The 21,492-nt window shown below is 35.5% G+C and overlaps 2 protein-coding genes across 2 annotated transcripts; both read right to left on the bottom strand.

The window, feature by feature from the left end:
- Nucleotides 1-12,254: 12,254 nt before the first annotated feature.
- Nucleotides 12,255-14,386, bottom strand: LOC122291068 (aluminum-activated malate transporter 8-like). Its single transcript, XM_043098718.1, has 6 exons — nt 14,101-14,386; nt 13,815-13,955; nt 13,344-13,616; nt 13,087-13,199; nt 12,789-12,935; nt 12,255-12,611 (listed from the first exon to the last, which is right to left on the bottom strand). The coding sequence occupies exons 1-6, from the start codon at nt 14,384-14,386 to the stop codon at nt 12,255-12,257; spliced, it is 1,317 nt and encodes a 438-aa protein (XP_042954652.1).
- Nucleotides 14,387-18,014: 3,628 nt separating this feature from the next.
- On the bottom strand, nt 18,015-18,449 carry LOC122291067 (uncharacterized mitochondrial protein AtMg00310-like). The gene has a single exon (XM_043098717.1). It carries the CDS (start codon nt 18,447-18,449, stop codon nt 18,015-18,017), a length of 435 nt encoding a protein of 144 aa, XP_042954651.1.
- Nucleotides 18,450-21,492: the final 3,043 nt, after the last annotated feature.

The raw sequence follows: 21,492 nt of genomic DNA, 5'->3' as shown, positions 1-21,492 counted from the left end.
AAAGTTTTATGACTTCGTTTTTGTTGGATTTTTTATAAACATGCAATGAGGTATGTAGTTATGCATGGTTTGGAGGATCTCAGGTTAATGGTTGGTTTTGAGGCTGTGATTTTCTAAGATATGTTGAATATAGTTCTTAGATCAACTTAGAACTTGAATGTGAGATATATGGATATGTTGTTTCAAGAATGTATGCATGTAAACCAAGGATTTAGTCTTTTTGTTCAAAGCCAAAGCAATGCTATGTTTCGGGTTCCATGTTTTGTGTGCAAGCCAATTTTTCATTTGGTGTATAAGTTGAGTTGTGTTACTTAGTCGTGCATGTTATCAATTAGGATTGAGTGATTAACATCTTAGAGGTTAAGATTTACTAACTTTTGGAGTCCTTGGTGAATAGAAAGGCCAAAAAATCAAGATTAGGTCAAACCCCAATATTAAGTTCGGTTTGACCTAATCTTGATGTTTTGTATGATTATTTGAAATGGCAAGATTATGATTTTGAAAAATGCTTGGTTTAGTGTCTTGGCACATGAGACTAGAATTAGGGATTTGATATTTATGAGTTTTTAACTTCTAATTGGGCATGATGATGTGTTTAATAGTCAAACGGCAAGCCAAGTGTGATTTCTAGCCTGTGTTAGTTTTGGCCATAGTGGGTTTCTCGCACTAGATGTGAGTTTGTGTTAATTCTAAGTCCATAAATGGACATAAAATGAAGTTTACATTAGGTATGCAAATTTTGTAAGTTTTGGAGCCCATTGGTAATTTTCCAAAGTTTAGAGGCTAGTTTATAATTTCTCAAGAGTTACGTGGTAATTTTGTAAATTAAGCACTAAGTTATTAAATTTTGTTTCCATGAGGTTAAGTGAGAATTTCTATTCCTATAACATTTCTCGTTTCTACCCATGCTACACATTTATTATGCATGGATTTCTGCAGTTAGCTTCGAACTTATGATATATTTATGTATGCGAGGTGGTAAGGTTCAAGCAATTAAATTCATGTTTTGTTCATACTTATTTAATCGAAATATTTATTCCATGCCATGTTTCTATATATATCAGAATATTCGTCACAAATCACGATCATCTAGCATGCAAATATGTCATGGAATATTTTTTTAAGTCAAGCATGAAATGTTTAAGTTTATATCATGGTAATACCATGAGACAAGACATCATATCATGAGGCAAGACATCATGGTGACTCAAAGAGGAAAGACATCATGGCAACTCCATGATACAAGACATCGTTCATGAGTCTATCTTAGGTAAGCAAGCATGCCATGTTCATTACAGCTATGTTTTACATAAGCAAGCTCATGTGCATCCTGTACATATGTCATGTTTTATGTCATGCATGCTTAATTATACCATTGGTAACAATCTCACTATGATAGTCATACATACCATTTCCGTTAGAATGGTAGATGATGTGTGTCAGGAATGGTGGAATAGTGCAGCCCCAACCGGACGATGTCCAATAGGCAGAGAAGGAGCCTCAAGGAACTTGTGGAGTCAATCCTCTAGTTTTTAGATTTTATTTTGGAGCTTATAGCTGAGCTGCATGAGGGGCTTGAACCTTATTTGCATTTTTGGATTTTATTTTTGGCTAGTATCCATTGTTGAACCTCATGAGTTAAGGTTAGTAGTCCTCACGATCTTGATTCCACTTGTGGCTGTGGGTAGAAATTCATACATGAGGATGATGACATCACTATATGCATTACCAGTGCCCCTATTCAGGAAATGCAATATGCCCTTACCTTATGGTCCCGCCATACTTATAATAACATCGGTCATACTTGCATACCTTATCATATTTTATCTTATCATGATGCATGGAAATCATATAAAATTATGAAACGGCATAACATATCATGTATGCATAAACCCATGGCATGTACAAATCATCAAAGCACTCAAGATCACTTCTATCATAACTTGGGCATTTCAAAAGGGATTTCTAATAGAGATTCATACATATATAATACTTTAAAAGAACAATTTCGTTTACCATACAATACACATAAGGTTATGCTCATAACACTTATCATGTAGGATTGACCAAATAATTTCTCTATATAACTGATTACTAATAACAATGAACACATATGTATACATCAATGTCAAATCATAAGCATTATCATATCATGTAAGAAATAAAATTAACTCCATAGATACACCATAGTATTTATTTATAAAATCCCTTTAATACCCAGAATAACTAATTTGTCTAAAATCTTATCATCCAAATGATTAACCTTAATAAAATTAAATCCTAAAATTTTATCTTCTCATTATTTATCACAACCTCATAATATTAAACCTAACATAATATTTCTCTCAAATATATAACTTGATTTCACTTATAGCATAACCCATGAACTATAATAGTTAAATACCTCAACCTAAGCCATAGACTTAACTATGTACCTACATCACAACTATACCACAATTCATCTTTGAAATAACATTTAGACCCGTATTTGACGTATCTCGAAGCTCACAACCCATTTTAACACCAACTCGTAAGATAGAGGGAGGGAGTGTAACTACATTGAGAAGCTTGATTGCAATGCTAAAGAGCTTCTTAGGACATAATGAAATCGACTAGATAGATGGTTTGTGTTCTCTGTATGTGGTGGGGCAGTTTATAAGGGCCCCACTAGTGTAAGGAGATAGACCACCTATGGAGTTGAGTGGAAAGAAAGATGAAGGACTACCCCATTGGTTTGGTTAAAAATAGTTATAGGTGTTGCGAAGTGTAGTAACTCTAGTATATGGGCAAGCAACACTACATAGAAAGCTCAACTAGTACGTCCCAAAGCAAGGTGATAAAGGAATTTCCACCTTATATAAGTGAACTAGAAAAGCCATCTAATGAGCAAAGGCGAAGAACGAGTGCAAAGTGTGCAATGATCGAGGACCAAACACTTGCTGTCATGTACGAGCTTTTTAGGTCTACAGGGAAACACAAAAAATGTGGTAGAGCTGTATGCAAAAAGCCACACTCCATCTAAGGTGTCACATTCGAAGTGAGTTTGCTGAAAAGGATATCAGCTTGGTAAATCATATCGTCTAAACCTAGATGTATGATCTAATGCCACATGGGAGACCATAAGTTGGAGAAAGACTAGGGATTAGACATAAGGAAGGTCGTACGGATGTGCAGACCATGCACTGCCAGTTAGGCCTATAATCCAACTCTGATGAGTTAGAGGAGTGCTTTCCGACCTTCGAATTTGAGTCGGAGCTAAAATCTTGCTCCAACTTAGATTCTGATGGAAGTCAGAGTCTGACTCCAATCGGAGCTTCAATCTGTGATCGAAAATCTAACCTTCGATTAGAATTCCAATTTTGTAATGGGCTCAACTTGCCCATTGGACCAATTTCAAGCCCTAAAATTAAGTGAGATTAAATAATAAATAAATTTAATGTAATACACATTCAAAAAATCCTATAAAATAGTTCAAAACATTGATAATAGTCAAAATAATTCATTTCAAATAATCCACATGGAAAAACATATTGAATTGTCCATAGAATAAAAACATCATTTGCAACATTATGCTTAGTCATTGGTGATACCTAAAATTAAGATAAAAAATCACAATCAATAAGAGGAAAAAAGATTATTCAAAAATCATAAAATTTAAAGGGGTTATCAACTTATCCATACTCCATCAACTACATCCCAACTCCCAACGGTTGTCCATCTCAGACTTAGACTATCAGTCATTGACAAGTATGCTAGGGTTTACAATTATATCTATGAAATCATAAAAAGTAGAAGTTAAATAGATTTATGAAATCATAAAAGGAATTAAATAAAGAGATTAAAATACTTAATAATTAGAAAAAAACTAAAATAAGGTTACCTGATTCAAGCTTATAGCACTTAGCATCAATGCCAATGATATCTAGTTCAAGGGTTGAATCACTTATCTAGTTCTATGTGCAAATGAGGTTCTCCACGGTTGGCGGTGACAATGAATTTCGGCAAGCATCCAACACTCGACCTCCAATGCTAAATGTCGACTCAAATGCAACCGTAGTGATAGGATTGCCTAGCACATCTCGAGCAATACGAGAAAGGATTGAATGCTTGGTAGAATTAGCCTTCCACGAAGTTAATATCTAGAATACAATACTAGGTGCTTCTAACTCTTCTAACTCTTCCTTGATGCAACGAGTTGATGATACTTCGTCATAATGTTGAAACCTTCACGACGTGGACGCAATGCTCCATCTGGGCTAATGTCATCGGAGGGAGGTGTTAGAATTGAGTGTGAGGTTCCCATTGTAGATGAAGGCTAGCCACTATCTTTGTAATGGTTGTATAAGTCATTGAGATCACTTTTAAGCGCTATAATAAACAACACAGCCTTCACTACCCGAGGACAGAATTTGTCCAAAATTCTATCATAACCAACTTGACTCGGGGGTCAAGGATCATAGCCACAAAGAGTAATTTATTTATCTTCTCAACTTGCCCCTAATATTTATCATATTTGGTCTACATTCTCTTAGCCATACCAGATAACAGTCTACTAGGGTCATCACAACCTTCTTGCAAGTGGTGGCATAGTGCCAAGGCCTCGTTGAACCATAAGTTTGTAGTCATATGTGCAGATCCAGATATTCGTAAAGTTATGTCATAAAAAATATGCAAAAATGTGACAAAATACCCCCACACTAGTTTAATCATTTGTGTCTAGCGCACAGAGCCCATTTCCTGCAGGCTCCAACAAAGCATACTTAAGGCCTCCATTCGTTTGAATGCTCTTTGGTACTTTTGTGCCATATCGAACATCATGTATGTTGAATTCCATCTAGTCAGAATGTCCAAGTACAATGTCCTAGAACATGAAATCCCAAGTTATTCTGCTATTGCCTTGAACTTGGATAGCCTTTGCGGCGAAGCCCTCACATACCGTACAATGTTGCAGACTCTAGTAATGGAATCGTTAACCTCTTTTAACCCCTCAACAACAATCAGGTTGATTATATGAGTACAACATCGGACATAAATAAACTCATGGTTGCAAATGGCATCATCTTTCACACTTGTATTCTACTTGAACCATTTAATTGCAGTGTCATTGGCATTGGCATTCAACTGTAATATATAGAACTTTCTTAATTTCCTAATCCTTTAAACTATTATCCATCTCTGCCTCAATGGATGCATTCTTATGATCAACAATTTCTTTGAGTTTTTCGAAATTGCACTCATTGTAGATATAGTGTGCTATGATACACATGTAGGAAACATTCTGTATGGAAGTCCATGTGTCCATCTTAAATGACACTCTTTGGCTAGTGGTAATAAACATCTTCTTCAGCTCTACCTTGTATTTGCATGCCTCTTCATACAATCTTACATCACTGTATACCGTGATAACAATGGAAATCGTGGCTCAATAGTCTTAACAAACTTTCGGAAGCCTCTTTGTCAACTATGGTAAAAGGCATCTCATATTTAATTATCATCTGTGCAAGAACATCCCTCAACATCCTCTCATTGTGTTGAGGAATAACCATTTTCTTAACCTGTGTACCATTAGTGGCCGTAGAAGTCTTGTAACTGAGTTTGGTCTAATCAATGGTTGCCAATCCGTTCGTTATCTTATATCACTGGTGACCCTTAAGATGTGTTATCAAGACAAAGTTGCCTTGCTTCTTTAAATGACATCCATAAAGTTATCCATAGTGGTGGCATCTTGCCTGTGGTCTATCAAGTTCACCGGAAATTTTGATGAAATGTTTCCATGTCCAAAACCTTTTTTTTTTTTGTAGCTTGTGGTTGAGGCGGCCTTGCAGAGGGAGGTGGAAGATCTGGATCATCCTTAATACCCATCTCCTTCTCCTCATTAAAGTCATCCTCATCTTCAATATGTACTGGGAGTGGGAGTTGACTACTTGCACAAGAAGTATCTGCTTTAGACGTGGGTCTAGTTGATCTAGATCTTAGTGTTGGTGTAGGAATTGTGATATCTAGATTCCCTTGTGAAGTCCCACTAGGTGAATCATCCATATCTATCGACCTCTTTGTGTTGAAAAAATGAAATAGAACAAAAACTTTTAGTAAATATGAAGCAGTTCAAAATAGTTTCTTGTAGACACTAACTCCAAGTAAACATATAAACTGAAACATATTTTGAAGGAACCCATATACACAAACTATAAAATATTGAAAAAAAAGGTTATGATAAAATTGGAAATATAGTAGATCAAACTAATAAAGAAAGTGATATTGAAAGGCAATTAGTCAATGATTAAGTTATCAAAGAATGCATGTGCAAAGATTGTCTTTGCAGGGAGGGGAATACAGTAGTTGAATGGTCAGGGCATTAATGGTCCTAGCTTTCGCCTGATGGCACCTCCATCCATTAAATGCCCAAGTCCAAATACTCCTTGTATATGTACCGCTAGATATCACATGTATAATTTATTGGTGATGTCAGATTTGATGGAAGTAGATATTAGATGGTAAATCCATAGATCTATTATAATTCTACTCCTATATATCTAGCTTTCCATTCAATTGCAATGGTGATGAAAATTAGATGTATAGATGTCGCCCTAAAGGCAAAGGTAGCATGTGTAACGAAGACATGGTATACTGTCAAACACCAAACTAAAGTTATGATAAAAGTCATGGAGTAGGCAGTTCATCATAGGTAGCATGTGCAGAACATTTAGGTTCAAAATAAACTCAGACATGAATGATAATTATTAGCTGTCTTTCATTTGATACTTGACCGAAAAAAGAAAAAAGAAACTCAGGCATGCATTATTTTATGAGCACTTCAAAATCATATTCAAAACATTGACAAATTTGAATTTTGCTCTTAATATGTCACTAAATTAAACAACAAATACTAAGGTAAGTTAGATATATAGGTTAATTACATAGCTGGCTAGATTTACAGGTTAATTAACAAGTTGATGACTGATCCTCAAAGTCTGATAAATTTCTTAGTGGCATTTCAAGGTGTTTTCCTAACTGTTGTTATTAATACATCAAACAACTCAAGCAGTTAACTAAAGTTGGTAACCTTGTTTCGTAGTAGTTTATCATACAAATAAATAACTTTGGTTGAATGAAGGATGACATGAACAATAGAGATGAAAATGAACTGGTTTGAACCTGAAGAAGAGGGTATAGCAGAAAATTTCTGCACTAACTTGGACAGCTAACAACTTTGTTGTATTCTTGCTTTAAACTCGCTTCATTTAATCATAATCCCAACTACATAAACGACGGATACAGTGTTGAATAAAACTTGAAAAGAAACATCATTTTTTGTGTAAACATAGCATAAAACAACAAGGGTAGTTCTCAATGACATTTCCGCAAATACCTTTTGTTCACTGTACGAAAATCAAGAACCATGATAAAACTCACCACAACCATTCCCTCAATACAATTGTCTACAATCCACACAATAAAAAATCAATAACCAAAGTCAATAACATTATATAATTACTTGAAACTAAAATTCCTAAATTTAAAACCTAAAATTACGTTTGGATTAAGTTACATCCTAATAGAAGAAGGAAGGTCAAAACATGAATTTTGGAGACCAGTCAAGCCTAATGATGACCAATTGTTGGGACGAGGGGAAGGGATCCTAGGTGTCTCAACTTTCATGATAGTTTGAAAAGGTTAAATAAATTAAATCATAATGGTTGGGACGAGTCAAGCCTAATGATGACACGTAACCTTGGAGTCTACATGATTAGGCTTTTATTTGGAGAAATAGAAGGTTATATTTGGATAAGTTCTAATGTTAGTTGATAACATTAGGTATTGTTTGATCTTAGAATGTAACATGACAACATTAGATAATTATTTGCTAGCTATAGTACTAGTATGTCAACTTAGTGGATTTTAAAGCGTTACTACTTAATTGCATTTATATTTAACTGAAAAAAAAAATAATAAAGTACTTTTATTAATAAATTGCAGAAACGTCATTAATGTCAAATCTTGCGTAGGTATAGAATTTCATTAAAAATTCAAAGAGATAGAAGCTGGTGAGACTGGTTGCTCTTGATGTAAAACTCAAGCCACCATTATTATACGGTAAGTAGGGATTGCCAACCCCGAGAGGGGCATTAGCCATCATCCGCCAACCCCGAGATGGGCATTAGCCATCATCATTTTAATCATAATACATTTGTCATCCTCTAATATGACATTATCTATTTGGTATCAATTAAACATATATAATATATATAAATACCTAATTTGAATTGGGAGATAAGATGTGATGGTTTTAGATGAAAGATAAAAGTTAAATAAAATATTATTATTATTTTGGGATTTAAAAAAGTTGAATTGTTTATTATATTTCATATGAAAGTTTGGAAAAGTTGTAATGATGAGATAAGATAAAATGATATGAGTTGAGATGAGATAAGATCACCTCCCAATCCAAACTAGGCAGAAACATGCATGCTTGTGAAATATGACAAATCTGATCACATTCCTTTGGGAGGAGCGAATTCTTGAGTTGTTTTAATAATGTCAAGATCAATCTTCACATATAATTTTAATCGATCTTTTAACACGATAGAAATTGTTGAGGTGATGATGATCAGAATTGTCGTAGCAAAGATATAACACTTAACATCAGATAGCTTCAATTTGAAGTGTCTATGCGTGTAATTTTCCTATTGAAGATCAATAATTTACTAAGATAATTATTATCAAGGGAAATACTGAGAATGATACTCTGTTTAATAAGGAAAGAAATAATAGTAAGACATGCAAATCAAATAACAATCTCAACGCATGATAGCTGGACGTACAAGAATCGTGAACTTCAATCTCAACGCATGATAGCTGGTATCATGGAATGTGTCTTAATTTAGCATCGTAAGTAATTGGTTGCTGTAAATTTTTCATACCATAAATTGTATCTGTGAATTGTATATAACAGCAAGCATGCTGTGATTGTATGTGTGTACAAAGTTAATATTAATACAACAGAGGATTCTTCTCTTACAATTATTACATCTTATAAATTAGTTGTGAAAAGTATATATGCACAGTTGGTACATGAAAATAGATTTCCAATTCAATATGATATTTTCAATTCTCAAGTTTGAATCTTAAAAAAGAGTACAAGACCTAAATTAAGAAATGCAAGTCAAAACCATATATATATATATATAATTGGAACGTTGTGTTTTTTAAGCAAAACACTCAGGAATATGGAAGCTCGAGGGCAAGCCCTTGGCTCGAAGCTCATGATATATATATATATATATATATGTTTTCAATTCTCAGGTTTGAATCTTAAAAAAGAGTACAAGACCTAAAAGAAATCGAAGTCAAAACCGAATATATAATTGGAACGTTGTGTTTTTTTAAGCAAAACGCTCTGGAATACGAATATTCCTTGAATATTGATCAGTCATGCATGGTGGCATGAAATTAATGCATGGAAGATAATGAGGTATATGCTTCTTGCCTCAGTCAAGTTGATCATTGCATGCTATAGATAACTAAATCATTTTTGTTACTGATCTCTAAAGCAAGATGCCATCCATTTTAAAGGATTATATATATATGAGAAAATCAGTTTGCAACAAATATTAGTTAATTGTTTACACCGCATCCGGCCGGCGTGAAGATTAATCTAAACTGTTTAATTAAATTTTCAGCTGCAGTACTGGAAACTTTCAAATATCTAAAATAAAATGTATCAGAGAAAGTAAAACAAATATCATCAGATACTTACCTCTAGAATGAGGGAAATGCAATCTTATCAAAATGAATAATAAACAGGATACACCTGCAAAAATCATCTCAATTCTCGAACATATCTTTTACCATAAACATTTGAAACAATATTTATTTTATTATTATTTTTTCATCTATCATACTTTAACTTAGGTTCGGTTTAGATACTGACTTGAGATAAGATGAGTTAAAAAGAAAGTTAAATAAAATATTATTAGAATATTATTTTTTAATATTATTATTGTTTTAAAATTTAAAAAAATGAATTGTTTATTTTATTTTGTATAAAAATTTGTAAAATTGTAATAATGAGATAAAATTAATTGAGATTCTCTTTCAATCCAAATTGAGGTTACTCAGAAAATATTCATAAATCTCTACCGGGAAAAACATTTTAATTTATATTATTTTCAACTCAAGGTCCATGCACCCCGTCTTAGAACGTTTTGTGGCCCCCAGTAGCATGAGGGCAAGCCCTTGGCTCCAAGCTCGAGGTATACTCCGCTCAAGTTTATTGATGATAAATCATCAATTCCGGGGGTATCTCTCTATTTTTACTAACTTGAGTGGCCGGTCAAGAGCTCCAATTTGATTTTTCCTTTCTCAATACTTAGTGCCATGATAAAGCTTTCAATCTTTTAGTATCAGCTATCAACTTCAATTAAACATTTATTCCTTCTCGGTAAGTAGTGCCTAGATAAAGCTTTCAGTCTTTCATATAATGGAGCATTAAAATCCCAAAGCAATATTCAATTTCTAATTTAGATATCTCTACCTTTTTTTTATTTCTTGGAACCGGATGTCCAGAACAATGTCTTGACTAATTTTGAGGGTACATAGACTTTCTGCAAGAAGTTTCCTGCAAGTGCACATCGGGTAATTCAAGGAAAAAATCCGATGACTCGTAGAAATTATTTACTCGCAATAGGATTTGAACCTTAAACCCAAAGGAAACATACCTATATGCCCAAGGTCTTTACTACTTGAGCCAGCCTCTAAGAGTTATTTAGATAGCTCTACTTACTATTGAGATTTTTATTGCGATTTTTGAATTCCCGGGTTTATGTGTGGCTAGTGTAAAAACTATTTACGTATAGTTTAAATATTTGTAAAGAATAATTCTACTTATAATCCTTAGATATCACACATTACACTTATTTTAATTTCTTTTTTATTTTTCCTATAACAAGTATATGGTGACTGGTGTTTGGATGATAAGTATAACAACTCTATTAGTTTAATAAGAATAAAATAAAATATAAATATAAATAATTTTTTTAATATATAAAATATATAGTGTGAGATAATAAGTAGCATCCCTTGATTGAAAATACATTTTTAATCTTATAAATTTTGTAAATTCTAGTTTACCCTTAATTCTCTATTTAGTTATGGCTTCTCGATTCAATCTATGGGATTTCGATTATGACATCTACACAGCTAATGGTGACTACCTTCACATGAAGTATCAACAGTGCCGGTGGTTCAGTGAAACATTAATTGGTTCTCCAAAATAATTTGACATGTACTAATGATTTACTATGTGGTTATTTTGACCTCTAGAGTCTAGATATAAGAAGGATCGACTTAATGATAAGGTCATTTAGGTCATTGCCTAGCCATCACCTTATCTAAGGCCTCCAAGAATAAAAAGTGGGGTATTTTTTTTTAATTTTATAGAAAAAATAAAAAACCGTTTCATTAAATAAAATTTTAAATAATTTTTATATTCTTCAATGTGCACAAGGCCTCATATATAATACCAAATTTAATATTTAATATAATGAATTATTTATATTTTTAAAAAAATTAAGATCTTGTTAAATTGAAACATAAAATTTACATTAAAGTCTCATTTTAAGTTGTTGTATTAAATATAAATTTAGAAAAAAAATTATTCAAATATTTTGAATAAGATCTCATATTATTGAAAATTTTAAAAATATTTTATATAATAATTTATAATTTATTATATTATAATTATGAATAACTCAGTTAAATTCTATGCATCCATTTATATCCAGCCGGCTCCGGCTTTAAGTTTGGTTTATGAGTGAGAAAATAATTTCTTTTAGATTGGTTATGAATTTATAATATTTTTTGCCGTATGTTCTTGTATGGTCTATGAAAGTCTCCTGGGAATTTAAATTACGTGTCTTTAAAATTTTATATTAATTCATGATTCGGTCGAAAAAGCCGGCTGTCAAATCTCAGTTTGCTGGGATATTGCTGTTAACCGATCCCATCTTTTCATTTAAAAAAAAAAAAAATTCTAATCTGGCTTACAACATTCGATGCCCTGCTCACATGCAACCTAGTACGTACGTACGACTACTGTCCCCTCCCTTGATACATGTAAAAAGTGAGCTTATTTACCATCTATCATGAGTCGACGTTAAGCCTTCTTATCTAATATAATCGATCGTACTCGACCGGTTAACAAGAAACGGATGAACTCACTCCAACATGGTAAATTCCGCTATCTATGAAGCAAATTATACGTCGTTGCTTGGTGAAACTCTATCGTCCATCCTCTCGAAGCGTGCACGAGAGGCTAATTCCTGAAAGGCCTCCACGATTTTCACAGTGCATGGCACAATGTCTATTAGAACTAATCCGACTGCAGCAGTAGGTATAATTTCTTGGAGATTGGCATTTTCCCAAAGGGAATTGTCGATCAGCTTGGACTTGAGATTCTCGGCTGCGAGTTTTGAGTTTGCAATATGGAAATTAACTGATGTTGACCGCCTCATTTTTTTGATCGCTGATGCTAATTCTTTCAGTGCTTTGCCAGATTCTGAACAAATCTGTATGCATGGCTCCTGAATTTCTCTTCGGAACTTGGTGGGTGTCTGTGAGGATGGCAAAAGATAGGTCACTGAAGGAATTTAGACTCGAAATAGAAGAGGAAAAAAGGTCTGATATAAATGCAAGAGTCTCGGTCAATTGCAGAAAAGTCTTATGTACGTAATAACTTTGGCTGTCAAAGAGAGAACTATCTGGTTAGGAAATGGGTGTTTCTGACTTACTTGGATCTCAAAGTACTTGAGGTAGCTGTTGAGGTCTTCAAGTTTGTAGGCACACTGCCGAGTCAAGGTTCCAACTTTAAGGTAACGATTCCAAGGATGACGGAACCCAAAACGATAGTGCCAAAGTTCCCATCTCGCTAAATTTGCCTGAAAATCCAAAAATAACAATGATACAAACTCAGAAAGATTGAATCATTTGGTGGAAATTAATTCAAGTAACACCTCCTTTCTTTTTTGTTTTTCTTTGCTGGAGAAATATTTCAGAACATTAGGTTGACAACGTTGTACCCACACGCACCATAGTTTCTTCCTTGTCTTTAGAAGTCAGAACGCTTTTATACCCGTGAAGAAATGATTTGTCATCCGTGGAATGCCCTTCCTCTGACAATCTGAAGTATTCCCTACCAAATCCTGTAACTTTGAATTGGTCAAGAATTGATGCTAACAATAAAACAAGGCACCAGGCCTATTCATAGCACGAAGAAAACAAAAAATTATAAGTATTATATATATGACATGCTGCAAAGTTTGTTTGGTTGTGCTTTGGAAGAATACCTTCTAAGAAATTCCCAAGCTTTTCCAAATTGTTAGCCATTTGGTTCTGCAGAGTCTCTCCAATCCAAACAGGGCATACACAGATGCAGACAATGATAGCAATAAAGCTACCAATGATGATTGTGTATAGCCTCTCGTAGGCTATCTCTAGAACCTCATCATCTTGGTAACTCGATACAGATACCAAGCAGAAAGTCAATATGAATATCATCAGTCCATAATCGTATCTAGCCTTCAGTGCAGGAAAGAATCTCATAAATGTTACCGTTCCAGCTGCATGGCATGCATATCACACGTCTCATTAACCATGAAATGGATGATTGTGAAGTAAATATTGAATAGTAGAGTACTACTATTACATTAACTTGTTAAAAAGATTTCACTAAATAAGTTCCCAAAATAATTTTATAATAAAAATATTCTATTTTATAATAAAAATAATTTTAACACAACAATGGACTACGTATTTACCTACTATAAAGACTAAGATTCCAATTACTATGGGTTGTCCCGTCCTATCGAAGAGAGTTGCCACCCGATCAACTCCAACAGCTAGCGCACCAGCGGACAACGTTGCCAGCATTCTGTTTAGGCCTTTTCCCAATGTTGCTCCTATAAATGATGGGAAAGAAAAGTTCAGCATCAGAATTTCATGTCTCCAATTCAGAATTTTATGTGCAATAATTAGTTTCTCTTAGTTTTTAAATTCATATAAATGAGACAAGAGTCCTGGAAGATATATTACTCTTATGCTTACCAACTGAAAACTCCAAGACTAGAACGACGGTTAAAACCGCCCATATTCCATTTTCACCAAAACGGTCGAAGAGCTGTCGGACATAATAGAACAACGAAACCAACGTGATAGCCACTCCTACTTTGAGCGAATGGATTATTCTTCGGGGATCATCTTTTCCAAGTTTCTTCATCTTATTTGCAAACTCGACTGCAAGAGACCATAACTTTACAGGCAAGGCCTTGAGCCATTCCCATGCACGAGTGAAAGGTCCAGCATTTTCAAAATTTGGAGAAGTAATATCCATTGCTCTGGGTTGAAAGGAAAGATTACAGAAGTGGAGAGATGATGATATAATACAAGAAAGCTATATATCTGATATGTGGCAAAAGTGTTTTATTGAAAGCCAAACCAGAACTCTCTAGTATATATGTAGAAACCTTGTTCGGAAGAATACTGCGTATGACAATTTTTATGTACTGGCTAAGTGATTGAACGAAAGAGGGAGATGAAGATAGAATGTGAGAGAGAGAGAGAGACAGGGAGACAGAGACAGAGACAGACACAGAGACAGAGAGGTTGGAAGGTGAACCTAGAGCTGGCAGGTGGTTCTGACTGTGCTTGGGGAGGGAGGGAGGTCTCCAATTTATAAGTGAGAAACGCTGCTTGTGACTATACAACAAGTCACAAATTTCATGTACATGACAGGCCAAAATGACAAAGGAGGGTGGAGGTCATGAATCTGGTGGCTGTTGATTCTGACTAAGCATAGGGAGGGAGTACTTGGACCTGCTGACCTCGAGCCATTTTGTTTCAAACAGGTCCAACCAATGACATGATCAAACATGCCAACTTTTATTTTCTTGGGATTTCCAAGTTATTTGTGCATTCCAGGAATATTTGTGAAGTACTGTTTTTAAGAAAAAGTAAGTCTTGCCCAGCATCATCAGCTGTATATTTGTGAGAGGCAACAATTGTCAATTGGTCTCTAAAGCTGCATACTCTGTCAATTGCAATAAAAGCATAGAGCCAATTCACGACGTTCGTTAAATATTTTTTTTCTTTTTTTTTTTAATATTTTTCCAATGATTTTCTCTTCGGCACTTAAATATTAATTAACCTTCTAGTATTATAAGAGCATTAATAGTGGGCTCAACAAAATTAAAATTTGGCCAAAATTTATAGTTGACTCAACCAATTAAGATACAGTATTTTTCACTACAACATATTTGGTTTTTAAAGAAGACTGAAAATTGAAATTAAAAAATAATAGATATATTAAATAATATTACTCCTTATACATATTACAAGCAAAATATAAAATATGATAGAATTTTGTAAACAACACTCAGATGAATGTGTTGTTCACGAAATTCATACTTTGTATCTCCTCAATCAAGTATTCAACCTTGTCATCGAAGATATCTATGAGATGGGCTATCTCGGCGACAGACTTCTCTACAGCCATGGTCTATCGATCAATATGTGCAGTAATTGTGAGATCATCGCATACACCCGAGCAAGCCCGCATCTCCCACAGATGTACTCGTCAGCTACTGACTACTAGTCCCCACACCAAGACTAGGCTGCACCGAAGGAACTAGATCCGCTACAGGGGGTGGCTGATGTCGAGGATGCCCCCTCGCCTGTCCAATGCTACGTCGATGCGTGGTCATGTCGAGGGGGCTCATATGCTCTATGACCCGCTCACTCGGTTGGATTGGCACGCTTCGATCAAGTAATAGCTAGCTGATGATGACACCATATGGGAGGTTGTCCATGGAGAGAATGCTCGCCTCGTAACAGATTCTCTTAAAGATGCAGAGTGGCAAATCGAGGGTATCTCCATGTGCCACTCAGATAAAAAACTATGCCCGTGTTTGACTAAATGTTGTCTTATTTGCCACAGGATCCACGTTTGTTGCAACATGCAGAAGAAAGGTAGCAGATATATTTGGTTGAATGCGTTCTTCCTCTCGATTGGCATGCGGACTCTCTCGGTGAGGATGTAGAAATCCTCATCTCGACCATCATCCTGAGGCACACAGCCAATACCCTCAGCCTCTGACCAGTTTGCACCTGCAGCTGATGATGGCTTAACTGGGTTAGTAGAAGTACCTTTGCTTGCCTCGAGTGTGCTGTGTGCAAATGTAGATGTAGATTTGCGAACCACGGCTGCATCACTAGTTTAAGAGTTAGATGTAGTTGATATCTTAACTACTTAATGAATCCCAAGGTGGTCGGCAATGACATCTAGTAAAATCTCAAATGACACATTGCGTACATTCACGATGTGAGAGGATGCATCCTGAGGCATGAAGCACATCCTCCTATAGAATTCCTGAACCATTGAGGGGTATACCTTCCCCCTCAATGTGTAGATATTTCCCCAGCCTCTACCTAAAGAAGACATCTCTGAGGCTCATCTGCTCCCATCTCACCTCGTCAAATGATTAATCAGGACCTCTCGTTATACCATAACAATGTGAGCCCTGATCCGAGCAATGTCCTCAGTGGCTACTTCCCTTCCCCATTTCCTGGTATGCAAAGGATGAGTCATATCCTGAAAATAGAAAATGAAAAAAAAATATTAGCATTAAAGTAGTATTAATTTTAAACTGCTCTGCATTAACATTTGAACATAATTAGACATACATTCGAACGTTAAGTTAAAACATTTAGACGTATGTGTTTAACGTTTTTTTTGAAACTGAGGTTGTCATTAGATTAAACCAAAGATTGAATACAAGAGGGGATAGCATCCACAGTCACGATGCTATTACTAATGCGTAAAGCATCTTTACACAACACATGAGCTAAGTTGTTACAAGTTCTTCTAGTGTGCCTGGCAGACGAGTTGGTGAAGGAATTCAGAGTGGTCTTGGTGTCTCTGATTAGAATTCCTATGTATGAGTCTGTTTCAGATGGGGACATCAGGCCATTAACCACTTGTAGAGAGTCTCCTTCTATTATCACTTCTTGCCACCCGAGTGTTTTGAGGAACATGGAAGCTTGATATGCTGCAAAGGCTTCAGCTAGAAGAGGTTCTAGGAAAAGACTATGGCTCATTCTTAATGTAGCACGCACCTTCCCTTCCCAATCACGTATTACTACCCCTACTCCCACCTTGCAATTGAGTTTGTCAATTCCAGCATCCCAATTAAGCTTTAGTTTCCCTTGTGGAGGGGCTTCCCATTGAGTCTTAGCATTTGAGTGAGTGGAATCTTCCTGAGCTGGCTGCTGAGATTGGTGAAGATCTGCAGTAAGTGACTTGATAGCTTGAGTGATAGAGTTGGGATGTGAGAATTGATTATTGAAGACTAGGTCATTCCTTCTTTTCCAAATAAGCCATGCAGTAAGAGCAAATTCTAGCATCACTTCTTCTTCAAGGGACTCGAGTAGGGATTCCAATAGAGCTTTGAAAGACTGGAAAAAGAGGTTGGTTTTTTGTATCTTTTTCCCACATTGACTCCAGACATCTTGGGCAGAGGGGCATTCCCATAAAGCGTGCTCAATAGTTTCAAGTTGGAGTTTGCATATGGGGCAAACATCTTCTTTAGTGGCCTTCCTCTGGTAGAGATTGGCTTTGGTAGGGATGGCATTTAAGCATGCTCTCCACAGGAAGGTCTTGTTTTCAAGTGGAGTCTTAAGGTGCCAAATCTTTGTCCAGGGCAACTCTTCACTTGGTCCATCTGAGGATTGTCCCTTCCTTTGGTTCTCCATCTCTATTTTTAGTTGGTATGCTGACTTCACTGTAAAGGAGCCTGTGGTGGTGCATCTCCAGATCATCCTATTTGGTGTAGGGTAAGGACTGAGAGGAATCCTTTTGAGGATATCAGCTTCTGCCCTGTTGAAAATGGAAGATTCCATTGGTGAGAGGTCTTGTCGATGAGCATGGCAACCTTTGAGTCAGTTGAGAGGAACCTGATGGTGCTCTAAGGTTGGTAGGATGTCTTCGGTGGAAACCATTTATCATTCCATATTTCCATTGACTCTCCATCTCCCACACGCCAGATTAATCCTTCCTTCAGTAAGGGTCTTGCTGAGGTGATGCTTTGCCATAGGAAAGAGGAGTTGTGTCCAGTTTTTGCAAAGAGAAAGGAGCTATGTTTAAAGTACTTCTCTTTTAGAACCTTGGCACCAAGGGAATTGGGGGTAGTTATGACTCTCCAACCTTGTTTTGCTAGGAGGGCACAATTGAAGTTCTCAAAGTCCCTAAGGCCCAAGCCTCCTAAAGTCTTTGATTTTGACATTTGGCTCCATGGTACCCATTGTACCTTTTGTTCTTGTGCTTTTTGTCCCCACCAGAAGGATCTCACTAGCTTGTTTAATTTCTTAACCAGCTGTTTGGGTAACTTGAAGATCCCCATGCTATATGTTGAGATTGCTTGGATGACTACCTTGATGAGAATTTCCTTGCCTGCTTGAGAAAGCAACTTTGTTTTCCAACTACTCAGTCTTGCTTGAACTCTATCCAGTATGCCCTTGAAAGACTGAGATCTGGATCTTCCTAGAAAGGCTGGCAAGCCTAAGTATTTCTCATATGAGTCAATTACTACTTGTTTGAATGTACAACATACACGTTCGAAAGTTAATCATAACGGCTAAAGTTTTTTATTCCATGTGTTCGAACGTTATTCCTTACACATTCGAACGTATAAGTTTCGATGGTCAAATGTCAAGATTTACATGCGAACGTAAAATATACACATTCGAATGTAAAAGGCAAAACATCGAATAAATGTGGGAAGTACTACGTTCGAATGTAAACATTCAAATGTAACTACTGATAAAAGTAACGTTCGAATGTACTAAAACATACATCCAAACATGGAATTCAAATGGCTTTGCATTTGAACCGTTGTACATTTGGATGTTCTGATTGAAACATCCGAATGCTATGACACAAGCAACCATTCTCGAAAATCACTACATTTTGGTCTAAATGGCTGAATACCACTATAGAAATGAAGTATACACTTTTAAAAACCTTTCTACGGTGGCCATTTGGCCAATGACAACCTGTGGTGGTTGGAAAATGGAGTTGAAACTCCGGCCACCTAAATTTCTTAAATATTCTATTTTTTTTAATCTAAATCTAAAAAAAATGTATAAAATGATAAAATAGGGATGCCTACCTTTTTGTGACGGTTGTGGTAGAGTTTGACGGCAGCGACGAGTGTTTAACGGCTACATTGACAGTGGAGAGAAACGGGAAACATTGTGAAAATGACGTTTTCCATTTTGGTTTTTGGCTTAAATAGACAATATGTTCTAACGTAGTCTGATTAACATTCAGACATTAACGTAAACGTCCAAACATTTATGAACATAACATTCGAACGTAAAATTAAACGTCCGAATGTGATAATTAAAACATTCAAATTTATTATATTTTATATTATATATAGTTATTTTATATATATTTTAGTACGTTGAAACATTATAAAATAGTATATTCAAACGTTTATACATAAGAAAATATAATCTATTATAATATTTTATATATTATAATATATACTATATATAGTATAATATATTATATATTAGACTATATATATAATATATATTATATACTTTACTGTTATAATTATCTGCTTATACTATATAGTTTATTATATATACTTATAAATATAGTATATTATATACTATATTATATATAATATACTTATATAATATACTATATATATATTAGTATAATATACTATATTATACTATAATATATATTATGCTATATATATAATATACTATATATCTTTTAGAACACTATAATTAATATCTTCATTCCTGTGTTGAATAAACCAGAATGTACCTTTAAGCTTTTCAAAGAGTTATTTGAATAAGAAAGTAGATGATATAATCCTTCAGGTTTTAGATGAGAGATACTAGTCTGTCAAGTACATTTTCCAAATGAGTGCTACAATGTCAAGAGGTGTGTTTGGATGTGGTTGGAGAGTATTTGCATGAGAGAATAATCTGGAAGTAGGTGATTAGGGCTGGGCAACCGGGCCGGATTTTTTTCTGGCCCGGTCCGGAACCCGGATAATCGGGTTCCGGTTACGGGCACCGGTCCGGAAAAAACCCAGGCCGGTGCCCGGTTTCTAAAACCCGGGTGCACCTGGTCCGGGTACCGGATTTAGAACCCGGTACCCGGGTTTTTAAAAAACCCAAACCCAGTGCCAAAATGACGCCGTTTTGGCACTGGATTATATCCCTCACCGAGCCTCGGCATCTCGATTCCCCCCCCAATCTGACTCTCTCTCTCTCTCTCTCTCTCTCTCTCTCTCTCTCTCTCTCTCTCTCTCTCTCTCTCTCTCTCTCTCTCTCTCTCTCTCTCTCTCTCTCTCTCAGAATCTTCCCGAAACCCTAGCCTCATCCCGTCGTCGTCGTCATCCACTCATCCCGTCGCCGCCGTCATCCCATCGTCGTTTCATCTGGTCATCCTCAGAAACACTACAAATCAGGTTAGTTTTTGATAAACTCTTCTTCCATTTCGGTTTCTTTAGTTTATGGTGTGGTGTTTTTAGTGGGTATGATTTGTTTGGTGTGGTTTCTGATTTGGGTTTGATTTGTTTAGGGTTTCTGATTTTGGGTGTGATTTGTACAAATTTTGCAATTACAGTTGATTTATGTCTTTTATTTGCTTCTGCTTATTGAGTGGCTGAAAGCACAAATGGGAAATTGTGCTGTCGTGAACTGTAACTTTTTCGTTTTGCTGCTGAAAAACAGTAGGTATCTGCCCTTGTTTATTGTTAGTTGATTTAAGCTTATTGGAGCTTAGACCCTAATTTTGATGGTGCCGGCCATTTATTTTTATTGTTAAAGATTATGTCATGTAGCAAGTGGTCATGCATTTGAGAATCTTTTGAAAATGATAGATAATGGCCTCCTAAAATATCACATGAATCAATGTGTGTACTGTTGCCAATTGTTTGGATAGATAAGATCCAGCATCATGCTAAATAAATATATATATTTTTTAAAATATTGACCTTTTAATTATTATTTTTTAAAAATATCAACCAAAAAAGTGGGAGTGGGAGGGAGTTGTGTGAAATACCTGATTTAAATGTAGGTGCTAAAAGGGGGGGAAAAAGAGCTTGCGCCATGGAAGAGGTATCAAATAAAGTTCATCTTAAAATTCTGTTCTTTTTATTATTTCTTAGAACAATAAATCCCATACTCCAGATATATGGAGGCAGACTGACCTTGAACCCTGAAGTTCTTCCAGAAGGAATGTCATGAAACAGTTGGCACCCATTATGCTGTATTTCACTGTATTGGACAAGGAATAAAGTTATAAACCTTTTGACAATACTGTCACTAGCTTAAAGCTTCAAAACATCATTTCTCAATTATAAAGCATGCTCCAATTAATAGTGATGAGATCTGCCAACTAAACAAACACCATAT

Source organism: Carya illinoinensis, chromosome 13, assembly GCF_018687715.1.
Source record: "Carya illinoinensis cultivar Pawnee chromosome 13, C.illinoinensisPawnee_v1, whole genome shotgun sequence".
Taxonomy (NCBI): domain Eukaryota; kingdom Viridiplantae; phylum Streptophyta; class Magnoliopsida; order Fagales; family Juglandaceae; genus Carya; species Carya illinoinensis.
Note: the sequence above shows the minus strand (reverse complement) of the source record. Positions and strands in the feature narration are given on the sequence as shown.